At 47.6% G+C, this 17477-nt stretch overlaps 1 protein-coding gene across 1 annotated transcript in view; it reads left to right on the top strand.

Annotated features, from left to right (window-relative positions):
• LOC113585115 (solute carrier family 45 member 4) overlaps positions 1-17477 on the top strand; it is a 38629-nt gene that overhangs the window by 2942 nt on the left and 18210 nt on the right. Inside the window, exon 3 of the mRNA XM_035525578.1 lies at positions 10844-11814. Coding sequence (XP_035381471.1) covers positions 11517-11814 — 298 coding nt within the window. The 5' untranslated portion in view covers positions 10844-11516. The remainder of the gene's footprint in view (positions 1-10843; positions 11815-17477) is intronic.

Below are 17477 nucleotides of genomic sequence, written 5' to 3'. Positions count from 1 at the left end.
GCCTCACAGCAAATGCCTGCTTTCTCTTTCCAGATGTGCTGAGCCTTGGAACTCCTCCACCTCCTCCTCCACTCTCAGTGCCCATGCTCCATCCTGCCCAGACCGGCGTAGGTTTTTGCCTAAATAGACTCACCAGGCTTCAGAGTTGCTGGTAACTGTAACTGGCATGGAAGGACCTTTGAAGTATAACCAAGCTAGGTTACTGGGAGTTGGCTGGTTAGCGCTGGCTACTGATTGTGCTTGTGGGTGGTATCTAGGCTACGGCTTCTTCCCGTCAAACATCAACTCACCCTCTCTTGTTTTGGTTTCCAAAGGTGATGTATAAACTAGATTGGGCTGTCGGGCAGCGTTCAGGTGTTGCCTACTATCTGCCCTATGCGTACGCGCAAACGTGGCACAGGGTTTTACGCTCTGTTTGCGTCATAACGCCCCTGTCTGAACATGATGCCACTACGGAATATGTATTGTGAGACATTTCAGGTGATGGACTTTTGCACTGGTTCTACAGATGTCACTTTCAGATACCCCCCCCCCCCCCCATCAAAAAAAAAAAAAAACATTAAAAAAAACAGTTTCCTGATGCTCAGTTAGGTGGTTTGAAGGTCAGCGATGTGTCCTGAGCGAAGATGATCTTGTCGAAGCCGCAGGAGGTGACGTGTGATGTGAGGTGGCTGTTGCGTTTCTCACGCTGCTGCAACCGGTCTACCAGACCTCGCCATTTAGCTCCAATTTCACTTCATTTGAAACAAAGCCTCTGATGAAAACCTTCTCAAGTGTCTTTCTACCTTCCAGTTTTCTTTGTCTTTTTTGACTTGACGTGAGAAAACAGAGTTTGTGTAACTTTTGAGGGTTGTGGGGTTTTTTGTGCGATTGTGTCTGTCTATGTGTGTATCCATAGAGACAGCATGCAAGATTCTCATACTCAGGCAGCTTGCTTTCTGGGAGAGAGTTGGAAGAAGTTCAAGAATTATCATTAGTGAAAGGGACACCATCCCTCACATGCTACCTAATGTCTCAAAGCTTCTCACTCTCCGTGTGTGTCTGTGTGTGTGTGTGTGTGTGTGTGTGTGTGTGTGTGATTCTGTGTGTTTACTTTGGAAAGGTCTAGGCTGCCTCCATCTGTCTGCCTGCTTGAGACAAACTGAAGTCATCACCAGGTTGATGCATGGATGTGGAAAGCAGTTGTTACTGCCATGGTTGTTGTTGTTGTTGTTTATTTCATGCTGGTATTTGTCTTGAAGGAACCGGTTTGTCATTTTGTGGCATAATACCTTTAAATATAAAATGTCTTTTGCCTGTTTCGATTGTAAGGTGAACACAGTTTTTTAGTCTTGAATATTTCCTCAAGGCTCTCCCAGTGCAGTCCGTCCTACGCCCCGGCCTGTTTCAACATTGATCGCACATCGGTTTCCACGGCAGCATGCCAACAGCTGACCTTCGGCGTGTCATTGCCGTCATCCTCAGAGTTGGTGGCACAACCAGTGTAGCTTGTCTGAAAGGTTTGAATTCCCCTGCCATTTTGGAGCCAGCACAGATGGTTTACTCTTGGCTTCAGCGCATTACCAGGCGATCGGGGTGCAGTTCCTGGACCCCTCCTAGCTGCTCCTGGCACTAATGACATGTTTAACAATAAGCCTAACTGCATCTAGTTCTGCATCTCTCCTACTCTCCATCCTTTCATGCTCCCCCATCCAGCCCCATCCCAGAACACCAGCAGGAGTGCAGCAAATTGTTACACGAGCAAATCTGCATTCGGTCTGATGTGGGGCGTTCTCTTCCTGCCGCTCTGGAGCGCGAGACCTGCGGAAGTGCCCCAGGTTACTTTCCATACGGATCTGAATGAATCCCCGGGTGATCTGGCCAAGCGCTGCCTCTGTGCCCTGGTCTTGACCAGCGCTGAGCATGAGAGGGTGGCTGTAAGCTGTCTGTGCTGCGCTCTCACAGAGCCACGGCTCATAAAGGACGCTTTGTGTGCTGCCTGTCCGCGAAGGAAGCCCCCCACCTCCCTCCTCCCCCCAACCCCCCCGGATCCCCCCCCCCCCCCCCCACACACACACACTCAATATTCAGTTGCGACTATTTACATACCTGTGCATGCGTGCGTGTGTGTGACTGGAGCAGAGTGGGTGTTTATGTAAGCGCACGAACGAGTGTGTGTGTGTATGTGTATGTGTGTATGTGTGTGTATGTGTGTGTGTTAGGCATCCCCCTTCTTTTGTCTTCCTCTACTTTGAGCGCTAAGAGAGGGGAAGAGTACTTCGGTTCCCAAAAAGTCGCGCTAACCTCGGCGGTGCGAGCGCAGGCATGTGTCCAAGGCCGACCAGCTCTGCCCCTGGCTCGGCCTCTTGCCCTGACACAAACGGGCATGCAGACACGCTGGAATTTTCCAGGACGGCTCAGCGCGGTCAGGGCGAAACTGTGTGTTAGGTGTTGCGCCTTGGCCAGTAGGAGGAGGAGGAGCAGTATACAGGAGCAGTCGGGGAGAAAGTACGGTCTTTTCCTGCCAACATTTCTGTCCTCCTGTGGTTTAAAGTTCAGACTGAATCCCTGGTTAGATCTAGGCTAAGCGTGCTAAACGTTCTAGGTAAGTGTATTATTGCTGCTAAAAGGCGTAGAGAGAGCAGACTGATACCACCCCAAAACGAAATGTTTTGCTAGTTTGTTAGGTGTCGATGTGTCTGTGGTGTGGCTGTTCTGCTGCTTGCAGGTGGAGGGGAGTGCTTGGGCTTTCCTATGTCAGCGCGAAGCATTGTCAGGTTTCTGTAGACTCTTCAGAGGCGTTGTTACAATGATGCACGCCAGTCCGCAAAGGGAGGCTTCCGGAGTGAAGAGTGTTTTCCATCCTCAAAGCCGCAGAGAGGACTCGTGCTGACGAGCCTCACCCTGCCGGATTAAGTAGCCCCCGCCAGGCCGCAGCTGAGTGTAACCCAACCACCCGCCGCCACCTCCAGCAGTGGATGCGGACCCGCATCCTCACCCCTGCCTCGCCTCTGCAGGCCCCCAGCGCCTGACTTCTCACGTGACAGGGAGCTCAGCCACCTCCCTGCCTCGTCTTGACGGGATTGTCTTCGTCAGCGTTGCTTGCAATAATCTGCCGTTAATATTCTGCCATCTGTTTTTTGCACCCCGTAAGTATGCCCAGTGGGTGGCGCAGCAGTAGAACATGAAGAGGAGAGGCTGGGTGTTCGGGGGGGGGGGGGGGTTGCTTGGTGTTCGGGTGGGGGGCTTGGTGCTCAGGATGAGAGCTCAGAACGCTCACTCCAATACACGTTGCCTGTACAACTCATTTACCTTGGCATTATTGGTCCTTTGTTCTATAATCAATAGAATCATCAACCAACTTGAACTTTATATTGGTAAAGTAAGAAAGAGATTGTGTAGGGCTGTCCTGGGTTGTGTAGGGCTGTGCTGGGTTGTGTTGTGTAGGGTTGTGTAGGGTTGTGTTGTGTAGGGTTGTGTTGGGTTGTGTTTTCTTGCGTATTTAAGGCATCACTGCCATTCTGATACACTTATTTTCAGGAACTCCTCTTAGTCATACTGTACATCTGAGAATCTCTTCATGAGTCATCAGAAGAAGTTGCATGCTAACAATACTTTAATGTTTTTACAAGCTAATAGCGGCTGAAAAATAAGATGGTCCTCATGGGGAAGATTATTTGGCAGAGGAGATGCCACAGGTAAGAGGGACATGGCGCTGTGACGGCCGTTCAGATTGGTACAGTTCCAGTCGACTTACTGTGAAAATAGAATAGCTTGTGAATAGCATGATGCCACTGGCATAGGCATGAAATGACTACCTCTTATTAGTGTTCATTGCAGCTATGGGACATGGGCTCTTTCTTGAAGTGATATGAGACAGCGTGTAGCCTCTGATGAGAATGTGTTATATTCTGAAATGACCTATCTTAACCTCAGAGGACTCCTGTCTGGCTAGCTGTCTCCACATGCTCTCGGGGAGTTTGTGCTAAATGTCACTAGTGTCTCTCACTGTATAGTATGAACTTTTAATGGTGTACTTTGGTGCATAGCAAGCAGCTTTTTCACAGGTTGGAAGGATGCCACAGTCTCAGAATTTGTCAGGTTGTTGATGAAGCAGATATTTCTTGAGAAGGTGAAAGTCTCTAGAGCAAAAGAATCATGGCCTCTCTGTCTGTCTCTCTTTGTCTCTGTCTGTCTCTCTGTCCCTCTCTGTCTGTCTTTCTCTCTCTCTCTCTCTCTCTCACAAGTTAGCTGCAGACCACTCGGTTAGGGCATCTATTCTTAGCCCCGCCTGCCCTTTGGGTGATATAAGAGCATCACAGCTCAGACCACATTGTGCCTGCATTAGCCTTCATTTGCTGACATATCCGCGGAGGACCTGCTCTGGATCAGCTGAAGCCTCAGGAAAGATCTCAGGGCCTGGGTGACCTGCCGTGTGCTAAGCCACCCCGCGTACCTGAACATGTGTGCTTCAAACGTTTATGGAGCCTAATTGGTAAACGGGACTTTTGGGTAGGAAGAAGGGTCTCTAAGAGATGTTCTACTGAGTCCCACTCTAAAGTATCTTTCTCACTTGTCTGTAAGGCAGGTACCCATGCTTCCTGTGCTAGCACTTTTCCACATGGAGACTTCAGAGTGTGTTGATTACAGTCCTGCTGGCCTGGTTTTGAGTGCAGAGTAATAGACTGTAGATAAATCTGGGAAGGGGCCTAGGCCTGCTGTCCATGTGTGGATGTGATGAATGTGACACAAATAACAGTGGAGGACAGTGATAGCGGGCCAGCTCAACTGCTAAGAGCAGGGGGGTGACAGCGGGCCAGCTCAACTGCTAAGAGCAGGGGGGTGACAGCGGGCCAGCTCAACAGCTAAGAGCAGGGGGGTGACAGCGGGCCAGCTCAGCGGGCCAACTCAACGGTTAAGAGCAGGCGGCTGGTGTGGGCTTTGGGCCGCCCCCTCCCACGGGTTTGCTTACATGTGCCAATTTAAACCTGATAGCTACACTGCACTTAGAGGGCTCCTGCAGTGTGCACTGTAATTTAGGTCAGCTGCATAGCACAGTGCAGGGTTGTTATGTTGTTTTTTTGTTTGGTTTGCTGTTGTTGTTCTTGCTGTGTGCATGGGCACACAGGAGTGTTTGCACCACAAACGCAAAGAAATGCATGATAGCCTGATATGTGGAGGAACTACCTGTGAGCTACATATTGGCACATACACACACATAACAAATATACTTATTTTGAATAAATAAATCTATGTTTGTGAGGAGAAACTGGAAGTGGGCTTTTATTGTGAGTGCACACACACACACACGTGGACACACACACACGTGCGCGCACACACAATGGTGCGGTGGAGGAATCTAAGACGGGATCGTTTTCCGAGGGAGCCACAGTAAGAATCTCCTGCACCACAGGGCATGATGTGTCTTTCCCTTGCTGCGCTCTCTGCACGTGAATCTCCAGCGCGATACTTAATACCAGCGCAGCACTTAGAAACTGCGACATCCTTTCTCTGTGTGCCGTGTAAGATCATGTCTCTCTCTCTGTCTGGGCCTCCAGACACTCTTGAGAAACAATTGGGGCTCGGTGTTTGCGAAGCCAGCAGCATGCGCCAAGCTGACCGTGACCCACATGCTGCGGTGAGGTGCCACTCTGTCCTGCTGCAGGGTGTGTCGTGACATGCGTGGTCAGGATGCTCAGAGCTGGAATATAAAGTAGCCTGCACGTTCGATTCAATCAATCACACTCCCTATTAACTCCTGTGTGTGTGTGTGTGTGTGTGTGTGTGTGTGTGTGTGTGTGTGTGTGTGTGCGCGCACGTGTGTGTGTGTGTGTAAGAGGGAGGGAGAGAGGCGGAAAAAGGAGTGGATGTTTGCTTTTTCTCAGCTATAATTTGTCTCAGATGTAATTTATCACCCGTACTAAAGTAATCTCAGCTGTACTACTGACTACTGCTTTGTGGCATCTGTGGCCGGCGTCCTGCATCTGTGGATGGGCTGTAGACCAGGTACTGCAGATAGCACATCCTCACTCACGCTTCTCTGGCCTAAACGACTCCAGTCATCCATGGTACAGCAAGGCAAGCCTACCGCCCCTCGCCTTAGCCAAGACTGAAAGTTCCTTTGAACAGCCTGTGGGAGACAGACAGGATCTTCAGGCTGTGTCCCCAGCGAGCAACAGAGTGATAACCCAGTTTTTCTCTCTGTCTGCACTGCAGATGGCAAATGGAAACTATTGTCTGTCCTTTGGTACGTGCATTGTATGCTGAAAGGGTCCCATTTATAGGGCTCTCTTCTCAGGCACTCAGAGAGAGTAGTCCTCTGGATTTCTGAACCCTTAGTGTAAAGGGGGCGAGACGGACAGGCTGTTCTTATCACTGATTGATTAAGGTCCCTCCAGCTCATTCACATCCTAAATGATTAATAGGGGTGCGCGTGCGTGTGTGTGTGTGTGTGCGTGTGTGTGTTTGTATGCGTGCGTGTCAGTGTTTGAGAGAGAGAGTGAGAATGACACACAGATGAGATTGCACTTCTGACCCGTATTGGATGTGGAGTACTATTTCGAGGAGGGGGGGCATTGTTCCAGAAGCATTAAAGTGATGTGTGATGAGCAGAGCCCAAGCTTATGTGAGTCATATGTGTAATGGCCTCAGATAGACCTTGGGATGGAGAGGTCAGAAGCAGCCGTGTCTCAGGCCAACCCTCTGAACAGAGATGACAATTTCCAGGCAGCGTTGCTAATCAGTCACCTGTTTAGGGTTCCTTCCCTTCTGAGTCAAGCGCTTGATTCATTGCCTAAAGGGCATTTTGGCAAAGCGTATTGCTTTTTGTTTTGTAATGCATTTATGAGGTGGTCTAGTCTGTTATTGTCGCGGAACGCTCGCCTCTCGCGAGTCACATGGTGTGCAGTGGGAGGATCTTCGTTTTGTAACCACGCCTGCACACACCTGCACCTTGTTTGTCTTTGTGTATTTAAACCAGTGTCAGTGTGTGCAGTGTTGTTGGTCATTGTTGATGTAGTGTGTTGTTCGTGAGTTAATGTCTAAATGTAACATTCATAATCATGTTTGTCTAGCTGGTGTTAATGTTAAACATCATTAGTGTTAAGTGTCTATGTTCACTGTTTGTGTTACACAGGAGTGCCACTATAGTCTTTATGTTTTATGTAAATAAATGTTTGTCCACGTCGAGAGAGTCTGTGCGTCCTGCTCCACACTCTTTGGCACTCGGGCAGTAAACGTTACAGTTATTGTAGCGCTGCCTTCTTCAAAAGCCCTTTGCTGTGCCACAGAGGGACATATGAGTTTGATTCACTGCTTGGATCAGCTGATGGAAATCACTGCCATTCAATTACAATGGAAATCATGGCATGATGCTTCGCTCTCTGTTACGTCATAACACAGTTCTAACTTCCTGTAACCTCCTGGGGACAAAACCATTCCTGGTTATGAAACCAAAGACATTTTCTTCAGGAGTAGGTATTGTGGATTTAACCTTGATGCACTCCCTGTAGTAGGTGTGCAAGCTAGACTGATTCAGTCCTGCAGATTTGAGCCTCCATGTGAACAGTACATTGTTCTTTGTTATTTATGCTTATCTTGAATTCAGCTCAGCTGAACGCAGTCCTTTAGCTGGGTAGGAAGCCATCCTGAATCTCAAAAGGCTTTCACATCTGTTCCATTCCAACGATTTAGTCATTTTTGCCCTATTGTGGGCATTTGTGTGGCTAGTTTGGAAATCCCGCTCTTGCTGAATACTTTATTCAACTATATTTTAAATATTTGCTAAACAACTGTAGCACATGCTGATACATTTGGTGAACTATTAGCACTGTACGTGCCTTACTGGAATGTGGAAGGTGAAGTCATGTGGGATGCAGGATGATTTTCGTCATAGCTGCAAAGCTTCCATCCAGGCAGGAGCTCCAAGCTGGAGGAGAGGATGGAGGAGGTGATGGAGGAGGTGATCTAAGAGAGGATGGAGGAGATGATGGAAGAGAGAATAGAGGAGGTGATGGAGGAGATGATGGAGGAGGGGATGGAAGAGGCTTGGTCCCCCTGGAGCGTGTCATCCGGCACAAGCCGTCCCCGTGGGAGGAGCGGCTACATAACAGCCGAGTGCTGAAGTTAGGCCTCCCGCTGCTCTGACAGCTAATGTGTTGGAGAGAGATTGAGAGGTGTGAATGTCACCAGGTAACCAGGAATGGAACAGGGACCCTGAGCTGCCAGGGTGATAAATGAGAGTTACATTTCAGGTGTTGGGAATGTGTGCTGACGGATCTTTTTTGTCCGAGCACGGCCTGCTCACCGTAAAAGGTTGTCTTAACCGCAGCTGAGAAGGCAGGCCAGAAAACTGCCTTTCAGGATTTGGAGAGCAAATCGAGTAAAGGATCATTCTCCCAGTCCACTCGCGCTCCACTAAGCAGAAAGTGATGAAATCCTTCAGCAACCCTTCCATCTAAAACAGCCTGCCTCTTAGCCTGTCTTGGGCTGCTGTCTGTCTAATTAGTCCCTGTTGTAATCTGTAAGTAGTTAGTGTCTGACAATGCTGTGATTATTCTGGTGGGGTAATGTACCGAGGTTGCAGGTCAGATGTATAGGATTACCAGTTTATTATCATCTTAAAATGTAACGTTCTGACTCTGTCAATCTGATCTCTCATCTCTGTGAAGCTGAATCAATATTGTAGATTGCAAAGTTAAAGAATTAATCATCTTCGACAGCAACAGTATGGATAGTTATAGACTCATTGTAAGAAAGAAAGGCCTAGAGATTTTTTAACATTTATACTACAAAGAAAAATATGATAAATTTATGTTGCTTTCAATCAGGCTGAAAGGTCATTGTGTGAAATGTATATGTATGATTTTTTGTTTTATTTTACCAATACCATTTGCGCTTTTTGTTGAATATCATGGCTAAGATTTCCATTTTAGGACTCCATAAAGCAAAACCATAACCATAAAGTCTTAGAGTGTTACGACGTGAATCTTATCAGCTCCTTGCACAAACAGCGGAGTCGGAGCATATCTTTAAGTGCCAGAGAGCGGACAATTAAACGATAAAACATCCGCTTGTCCGCGAAGGAACTGCGGCGTCAGCCGTTAACGCGCAGGGTAATCAGGCAGCGTGCGGCTCCGTGAGTTTTACCCCGAGCCCTCGGCGGAGCTGGTGCGGCTGTGTAAGCATGAGTAAACGTCCCGCCAGGCTTCACAAAAGTTACGTTAGCTATACATTTTTAGCTAAGTTAGCTATGAACATTTACCCGTCTTTCAATGACCTGAAATGTGTAAAATCTCCACCACGCTCTCTTTATCTTGGACTCGTTTGGATGTCTGTGTCGCCCGTTTCCTGCGTTCGTGCTTAGTGAGGAGCTAAAGGCTGCTGTGTTATTAAACCTGGGATGGAACAGTCCTATCCCTAACCACGGCTCTTACTTTATTACTCACAGTTCTGACTTTTTTCTTCAGTTCTGCACCATGGAGACAGATAAATGTAACATATTTAAATATTATTTCACTGATTATTGGAGGACATGGTTCCTAAGTAATATTTGATTTGAAGTGTTAGTGTAGTGTTTATTTTAGGAGACCATAATCCTTTCTAAAATAATGACAATTACTGTTTAAAACCATTATAAATGATAAAATATGGGAATTTAAACATATAATAGTATACAACTGAAGAACAGACAATGAACTATTTTACATAAGCATAACAACGCTCAAATGTGCATGTGCATAGATCCTGTACTTACCTAATAACTATTCTCAACTAAAACATTTATGAATGGCAGAGTCTTGGTGAAAACGACTTATGGATTTCTTATGGAAGAAGTCTCTTCCGAAAAACAGTTGGTGAGGATCGATATTCTCTGTTTCGACCAAAGATCGAGACTGGAGCAAAGTGCATGTGGATCTGCGAGAGAGATGCATTCAGGTTTCAGGGATGTTTTGAGGTGGTACAAATAGACTACAGCCTAGCCTAAAATTGAAAACACACGCAAGGAATTTAGAATCTAATGCTTTACTAAATAAATAAGAACATATATCCATATAGATATATAAATATACAAAACAGCACACACCCAAGAAGGTGCGTTTCTTACGGCAAATGTTCCTGCACACGTGCATGTGCATGCAACAGAGATAAGGTCAGAGATGCTGCCCTCTAGAAGTGGTTTAAGTCATGCAGTCTTTGCAACCTTATAATGTCCCAGTGAAGATGGGTTGGGGGACTGAGTCTCTCTTTATCGACTTTTTCAACATGTTTGAGAAATAACCTCCAAATTAGATGCATGAGCAGTGCAATAATCAGATACAAGTTCATTATCAGCTTCTAGAAAAATCCAAGGGTGCACCCACACCTCAGGTTTTGTGGGCGTGACGCCTCTGACTATATTTGTGCAGATTCCAGTTGTGCTTTTGTTGTTTGTTCATTTTCAGTCATATTGAGACTTTTAATAAACAGCTTTCTTTTCTTACACGTGCTTCCATGAGCTAATTTTTTCTTCCACGTGCTTCTTCTTTGCTGGCCTGGACTGCCGTCTGGAGGAGGCCGTTGTCTCTTCAGCACCAGGATGCAAGCTGTGCCCAATCCCTGCAAGAACGCTAATGCCCCTGTTCGCTCTGAGCCCATCCGGGAAACCCCAGACGGGCTTTATTAAAGGCCTTAAAGGTTTTAATCATGCCTTACAGATAAGGCCTCTCAATCCATCAGCCTGCCTTAGTAAGGGCTGTATACAGTAGCAGAGTTGGTGGCTGTGTGTGTGATATAAGGTATAGCATGATCTGCCATGACACAAAGAACTGACTCTCTCTCTCTCTCTCTCTCTCTCTCTCTCTCTCTCTCTCTCTCTCTCTGGCAGATTGATCAGCCACTCGATGGGGATTCACCAGCGAGCTCCCACCTGTGTGTCCTGCCCCCCTGCCCACTGCCTGCCTCCCCTCTACAACACCTCCTCCACAGAAATCATGAAACTGGTATTAACTGAATGGCAAATTATATGGATTTTTACTATTTCCAATAGACAGTAAACACACACACACACACATATACACACACACACACATACACATATACACACACACACACACACACACACACACACATACATTTTCATGCACGCACATACACACACATACACACTTATACACACATTTGCACACACCAAAGGGAGTAACCTCATGATAAAGCCATATCTCCCTCATGGTTGCATACCAAAAAAAAGACCCCAACCCATGACACGACGGATGAGGCTCTACTGGGAGCTCCACTAGCCATCCTTGAGAAACCTACATGGAATGTATCTTGCTTAATTGAGCTTTTTTTTTTTTGTCAGTTGTTCAACAAGAGCATCTTAGATGATGCAGGTTCACCAACCAAAAGGAGCTGCTCGGAATTAAACCCACACCGTTTTTTTTTTGGTTTTTTTTAATCCAGAGTTGGGTTTTGGGGTTGTTGGGTTTTTTTTGTTTTGTTTCCTTTTTTGTTGCACACAACGTGCCTACGGAGCCCGGGGTGTTCTACTCGGTTACTGCATGCCGACGGCGATGGCCCCCCAGAACACTGATTCGGATACTATGCAAGTGCAAGAGGTTGTGGTGATTCCTGCTAAGGCGGCCCCCAGAGGCTCGGCAGGACGGGGAGGAGGCAGGGCTAATGGAGTGGGTGGGGCTAGTGGGCAGGACCTGGAGAGTCAGGAGGACGCGCCGAGCGAGGCCTCCATAGACCGCATCCCCCTGCGCCAGTGGGTTATGCACGGAGCCATCATGTTCGGAAGGGAGTTCTGTTACGCGATGGAGACAGCCCTGGTGACGCCCGTGCTGCTTCAGATTGGTAAGAAAGACCCCCCCCCCCCCCCCAGCCCACACTTACCATGCCCAAGACGCCTTGAGGAACAAGTGCACATGTTTTTGTTCTATCCATAGTTCTTGATCCTACTGTAACATTCAGTGAAGGACTTTGACTGCATGCCACAGCTGGGTCTCAAAGCCATTGATCACTCAGCTGGGAACCATTGAATAAGGCTAGAAGAAATCAATAATCCCTTGAGATACACACACACACATGCTTATGAGCCCCCCACAGTAATGACGAGTGCCATGTATTGACTGAGATCTGCTGAGTGGAAGATGACAGTGCTTCTCTCTGGTAGTCTTTTTAATGTGATTAAATGCTACTACTGTGTTCCTATCACAAAACAACTCTTAATAGGTGTTTGTGTGTGTGTGTGTGTGTGTGTGTGTGTGTGTGTGTGTGTGTGTGTGTGTGTGTGTGTGTGTGTGTGTGTGTGTGTGTGTGTGTGTGTGTGTGTGTGTGTGTGTGTGTGTGTGTGTGTGTGTGTGTGTGTGTGTGCCTACAAGAGAGAGCACGAGAAGATCAGTCTTGCAGCATGACCAGGCAAAAGATTAAAATAACCAGATGGGACTTAGTGCCTGCGTCAGACATTCCACCTAATAACAGATTAGCTGTAAAATGGGGAACAGTGTGAGATGTAGTTAAAGACCGAGTTCCTGTAGAAAAAGGACTGCCGGGTTCAGTCATGAGGTTCACTGCTGTGCCGCCGTTTACATTTAATACCCAAAGCCATCATCGTCTAATCTCACGGCTCAGCCGCCTGTCAGCTCCTCAGAGCTCATAGGCTAGTCAGTTACCTGGACCTTCTCGTCTGCCTTCACATGGCTGACGCAGTAGCAGGGAGACAGAGATCCTCACAGGATGCTGTCTGACACCACCTCTTTCCTCCCTATACACACACACACACACACACACACACTTCAGTCTGATCCGCTGTGGTGTGGAGACATTCCATCCCGGAGCCTTTTTTTTGAACAGTGTGAATATTTTTATTGACATGCACATTATGTGAATGCACGTCTGAGGAGGTCTGAGGAGGTGTGAGGAGGTCTCCTTCTCCCCAGTAGCCAGCATTTATTTACCACTAGTCAAGGACAAGGCCTCAGTGCACACTCTGTATTCTGAGTCAGATCCAGAATCTTGCCTGGGTCTACATGTTAGTGAGGATGCATGTCTGAGTATGGAATCTTGCCTAGGTCTACATGTTAGTGAGGATGCATGTCTGTTTGAGTATGGAATCTTGCCTAGGTCTACATGTTAGTGAGGATGCATGTCTGTTTGAGTATGGAATCTTGCCTAGGTCTACATGTTAATGAGGATGCATGTCTGTTTGAGTATGGAATCTTGCCTAGGTCTACATGTTAGTGAGGATGCATGTCTGTTTGAGTATGGAATCTTGCCTAGGTCTACATGTTAGTGAGGATGCATGTCTGTTTGAGTATGGAAAAAGTTGTCTTCTTTGGCTCGATACGGGTGCAGAGTGCTGTTTGGAATTCTCACATTCCAATGTCTAGTCTTCAAAATATTGGATTTCCTGTGGAATTATGTTTGATGCACGAGTCTTTTTTAACTCACTACATGAAACCTGACACAGTCCAAGAGAGGGTGAACCCATACACCTCCTCAAAATCCCCTTGCTAAGCCAACTGGAAGACAGTAATCACTTCCTAATGCTTACTAACAGACCCTGTCTTACAGTTGTAACAATTCAGTTATGTTGTAGGCAAACAAAAAAAAGATAGGTGATTAGTAACAATCTTGGCGTTTTATTCAAGCACAGTTTACTAAAAGTCTAACTTAATGTAATAATAACTGGAATGTTGAAAACAAATATTGCATTGTTGCCTTACGGAATAACACTGTAGACGTCGTTGAGGAGTCCAGGGATTGGACATCCTAGCATGTAGCTTGCAGCATCTGCATGGTCATCCCTGATCCAACAGCTGTATTTGCCATTCCAAAAAAAAGGTGGAAGAGGACTTTTGTTGTTGTTGTTGTTGTTGTTGTGTTTGAAAGCACACACACGTCTGTGGGTATTTTAGGGCGGGGTTGTTTGTTTGTTTGGTTTGCATTTTGTTAAAATATGGAGACCTAATATTCCTATGACTAGACAGGTCTTTTTGCTGTGCTTGTCTGTGCGGGTGCCAACAAGCCCAGCAGGCTCGTGTGCGCGCCCGTGCACACACACACACACACACACACACACACACTCTCACACACTCTCACACACACACACACTCTCACACACACACTCACACACACACACACACACACTCTCACACACACTCACACACACACACACAGAGTGTAGGACGTCTGCAGCATTGTTGAAGCGTTCAGCATCAGCCAGCTTTTGGCAGCGTTTTCTGGGTTCAGCCCCCAGTATCGCCCCACAGAGAAGTACTGCACGTGGGTGAGGTCTGCCGCAGAGCTGCTCTGCGTATGTATCGGTGGTAGCTCTGTGATTAATATATTCAACTAGTAATCAGAAGGTTGCCAGTTCAAGCCCCACCACTACCAGGTTGCCACTGTTGGGAGCAAAGGCCCTTCTCCCTCAATTGCTCAAGTGGTGTTCATAATTGTAAGTTGATTTGGATAAAAGTGTCAGCTAAATGTAATGGCAAATGCAGACAAACATCCTCCCTGTGCTGTTTGCCAGTCGTTGACATTAACTGCGTTCTTTCTCTCCCTTTTCATGGCTTGTAGTGCAAAATTAATGCACAACAGTGGAGCTCTTTATTGTCTTGGAGCTTGTACAAGGACAGCTTGCGCAATTACGACAAAAATGGTTCTTTTCCTTTATACCGTTCTCTGTCCTTTGAGATTTGACACGTTAACCGTGTTCACGGACTGTGGCCTGAATTTGTTATCCTGGGGATTCACCTTTTCTTTTTCTCTTTAGTGCTCCGGTGGGCAGGAACCGTGTGCGAGTACTGATCGTGGGAACTGCCGCAGGAGGCCGGGGGGCCCACTACCCTTCTTCCCTGCACTGTTTGTTTTACCCCAGAGAAACCAGCACAGAGCCTCATGAGACAAATGACTGTGGTAATGGAGGGAATATTACTCTTTTAGACTCTGCTGGGCGGTTTCTTTTTATATTTGAACATACGGCTGCGAGCGTTCTTCTGTGACTGGTCGCTTGACTAGTAGCGCGTGGCCTGCGTGCTACTGCTGTTAGCTTGTGCGTTGGTGCTGTTAGCGTGCACGCTAACGCGGTCGTGATCTTTTGGCCTTCAGAATCCTCAAATTCTGGCCAAAGCTAGACTTAAGTGACACTACTCATTGTTTTCTTAGTACATACTGGATCTTAATTACTGAGGTTTTCTTATCATTTCTGTTATAGATAAACATAACATTGCTTTGAAAAAAAGGACCTCTCTCATTCAGCTCCTTGGGGTCTCATTTGCAATCAATAATGGACTGTGGGACTTCCAGCAGACGTTCTGGAAATGTTATCCTAATTAGATTGACTAGCTGGGGTTTTTCAAAGGCAGGTTTGAAGACACCATCACAGTGCTATGTGCACGTGCTGCTTAGGGCACACTCATTCGTGTTCTTGCTAATCATGTCGTGTGGAAGGCACTTGGGAAACACTGGCCTACAACGAGTTAAAGGGGAGACACGGAGCTTTGAGCAATTACGCAATGCCTGCAACTGGATAACGCATCATCAGATGTCCGTCACCACATCAGCTCCAACACGAGGAGCGGAAAAGTGCAAGCGGCCCACCTGCTGTACTGCTGCCGCTCGCCGTCCCTGGCAGACGCCACTGCTAATTTGCCAAGTGCTGACATGAGGTTTTTCTGATGACCTTGACTTTTGCTGGCTCATAGTGTCTGCCTCTGTCTGCCTCTGTCTGCCTCTGCACTCAAAGCTGATGCATGATGCATCAGCTGCTTCACTCGCGACAACAGGAAATGCTGCTGCAGCCCCGGGGTGGCGGCTTCATCCCTGTCTTCCGTGGTAGTCCATGTTTGACGCCCCACTGCCCTGTAGGAAGTCCCAGCCCCCAAAGGGCAGCCTTCTAAGTTGGGAAGAGGGGAGCCGTAATGGATGAAGACAACGGAAGTCCCCTACGCTGCCAGTCTGCGGGGGGCGCTAGCTGCTCTGTCCCGCACTGCGTTTCACTACGCGTTGTGCTCCTAACGGAGCAGGATTTGCCGTAGGAAAACCCCAAACGCCCAGCTATATTTAACTGTGGCGCTTTCCAGAATTACCATTATTAGGGGAAGTTCTGTCCCATTGTCCTAAGGGTTTGTCATAAGTTTACACCTGCAGAAGTAGAGCAATACACCCCTAAATGTTTTTTCTTCTTTAAACAAGATGAAAGCCTCACATGCGTGTGCTAACCACACACCTGGCAGTGTTACTGCACAGCCTCAACCCCTGCACTGTGCCATCACATTGTGTCACGGACCAGCGGCTCTGTGCACAGACCTCGTGCGAGAGGTGCATCTGGCTCTCTGGCGAAAGTAGCCTGCTGCCCCCCTCTTCTTCCAGGGCACACGCTCCACCCCCCACCCCTCCCTGATTGGCTGGTCTCCGATGTTGCTGTGCAGAAGCCATCCACATGCTCCCCGTGCGTGGTATCCAGGCGCTGCTCAGAAGCGTCTGCTCACAGCGTCCCAACGGACCGCCCTTAGAACGGTCTGCAGAGCATGTGTTCGCTTTGAAGCCCGAAACACAGTTGGGAGGAAGTGAGTTGCAGTTTCTCTGCTCTGTTTTGCTGTTGGACAGCAATGGGCAAAATGAATCAGCTAGAGAGGGTTGAATGGGGGGAGGAGAGCGAGGCTCCTGGTTGGACGATTAAGAGTTCTGAAGTGGGCAGACGTTCTTCAGTTGCTTGCTAGGCTTACGCACGTGTGTGCGTGTGCGTGTGCGTGCGTGTGCGTGCGTGTGCGTGCGTGCGTGTGTGCGTGCGTGCGTGCGTGTGTGCGTGCGCGTGTGTAAGAAGAGAGATGAGGATGCAGGTCACTGTTCTGTGCAAGTCCTCACCCGTCACTCTCTCAGCAGTGCATCATGGGTATGTTGCGTCTCACATGCAGATTGCTGGAATTCAGCTTCAGGACCATATGTCACAACTAGAAGGAGGCATGCAGAATTAACGCATTTATGTGAATTTTTATGACAGATAATATAAATTTTTATCTTTTTTAAATTTTTAAATTTGTAACATTTTTATCACTTCAGTTACCCTTGATGCGGAGTGTGTGTGTGTGTGTGTGTGTGTGTGTGTGTGTGTGTGTGTGTGTGTGTGTGTGTGTGTGTGTGTGTGTGTGTGTGTGTGTGTGTGTGTGTGTGTGTGTGTGTGTGTGTGTGTGTGTGTGTGTGTGTGCACAGCTCACAGACTCTTAATTATGTCCAAAGGGAGGTGGAAGATGAGGCTGTTTGCAGCATCCTGAAGGGGAAACACACTAACACTCACACGTACACTGATTATAATCATCGAGCTTGCATTCTACGTGTGTGTGTGTGTGTGTGTGTGTGTGTGTGTGTGTGTGTGTGTGTGTGTGTGTGTGTGTGTGTGTGTGTGTGTGTGTGTGTGTGTGTGTGTGTGTGTGTGTATGTGATGGGGGGGCCACTGTGAGCTTTCTACAGTAATGCTGAGGCAGCTTCTGCCTTACTGCATCATTTTCTGCTCT

This window comes from Electrophorus electricus, chromosome 4 (assembly GCF_013358815.1).
Source record: "Electrophorus electricus isolate fEleEle1 chromosome 4, fEleEle1.pri, whole genome shotgun sequence".
NCBI lineage: Eukaryota > Metazoa > Chordata > Actinopteri > Gymnotiformes > Gymnotidae > Electrophorus > Electrophorus electricus.
This window is presented reverse-complemented; position numbering and strand designations above follow the sequence as displayed.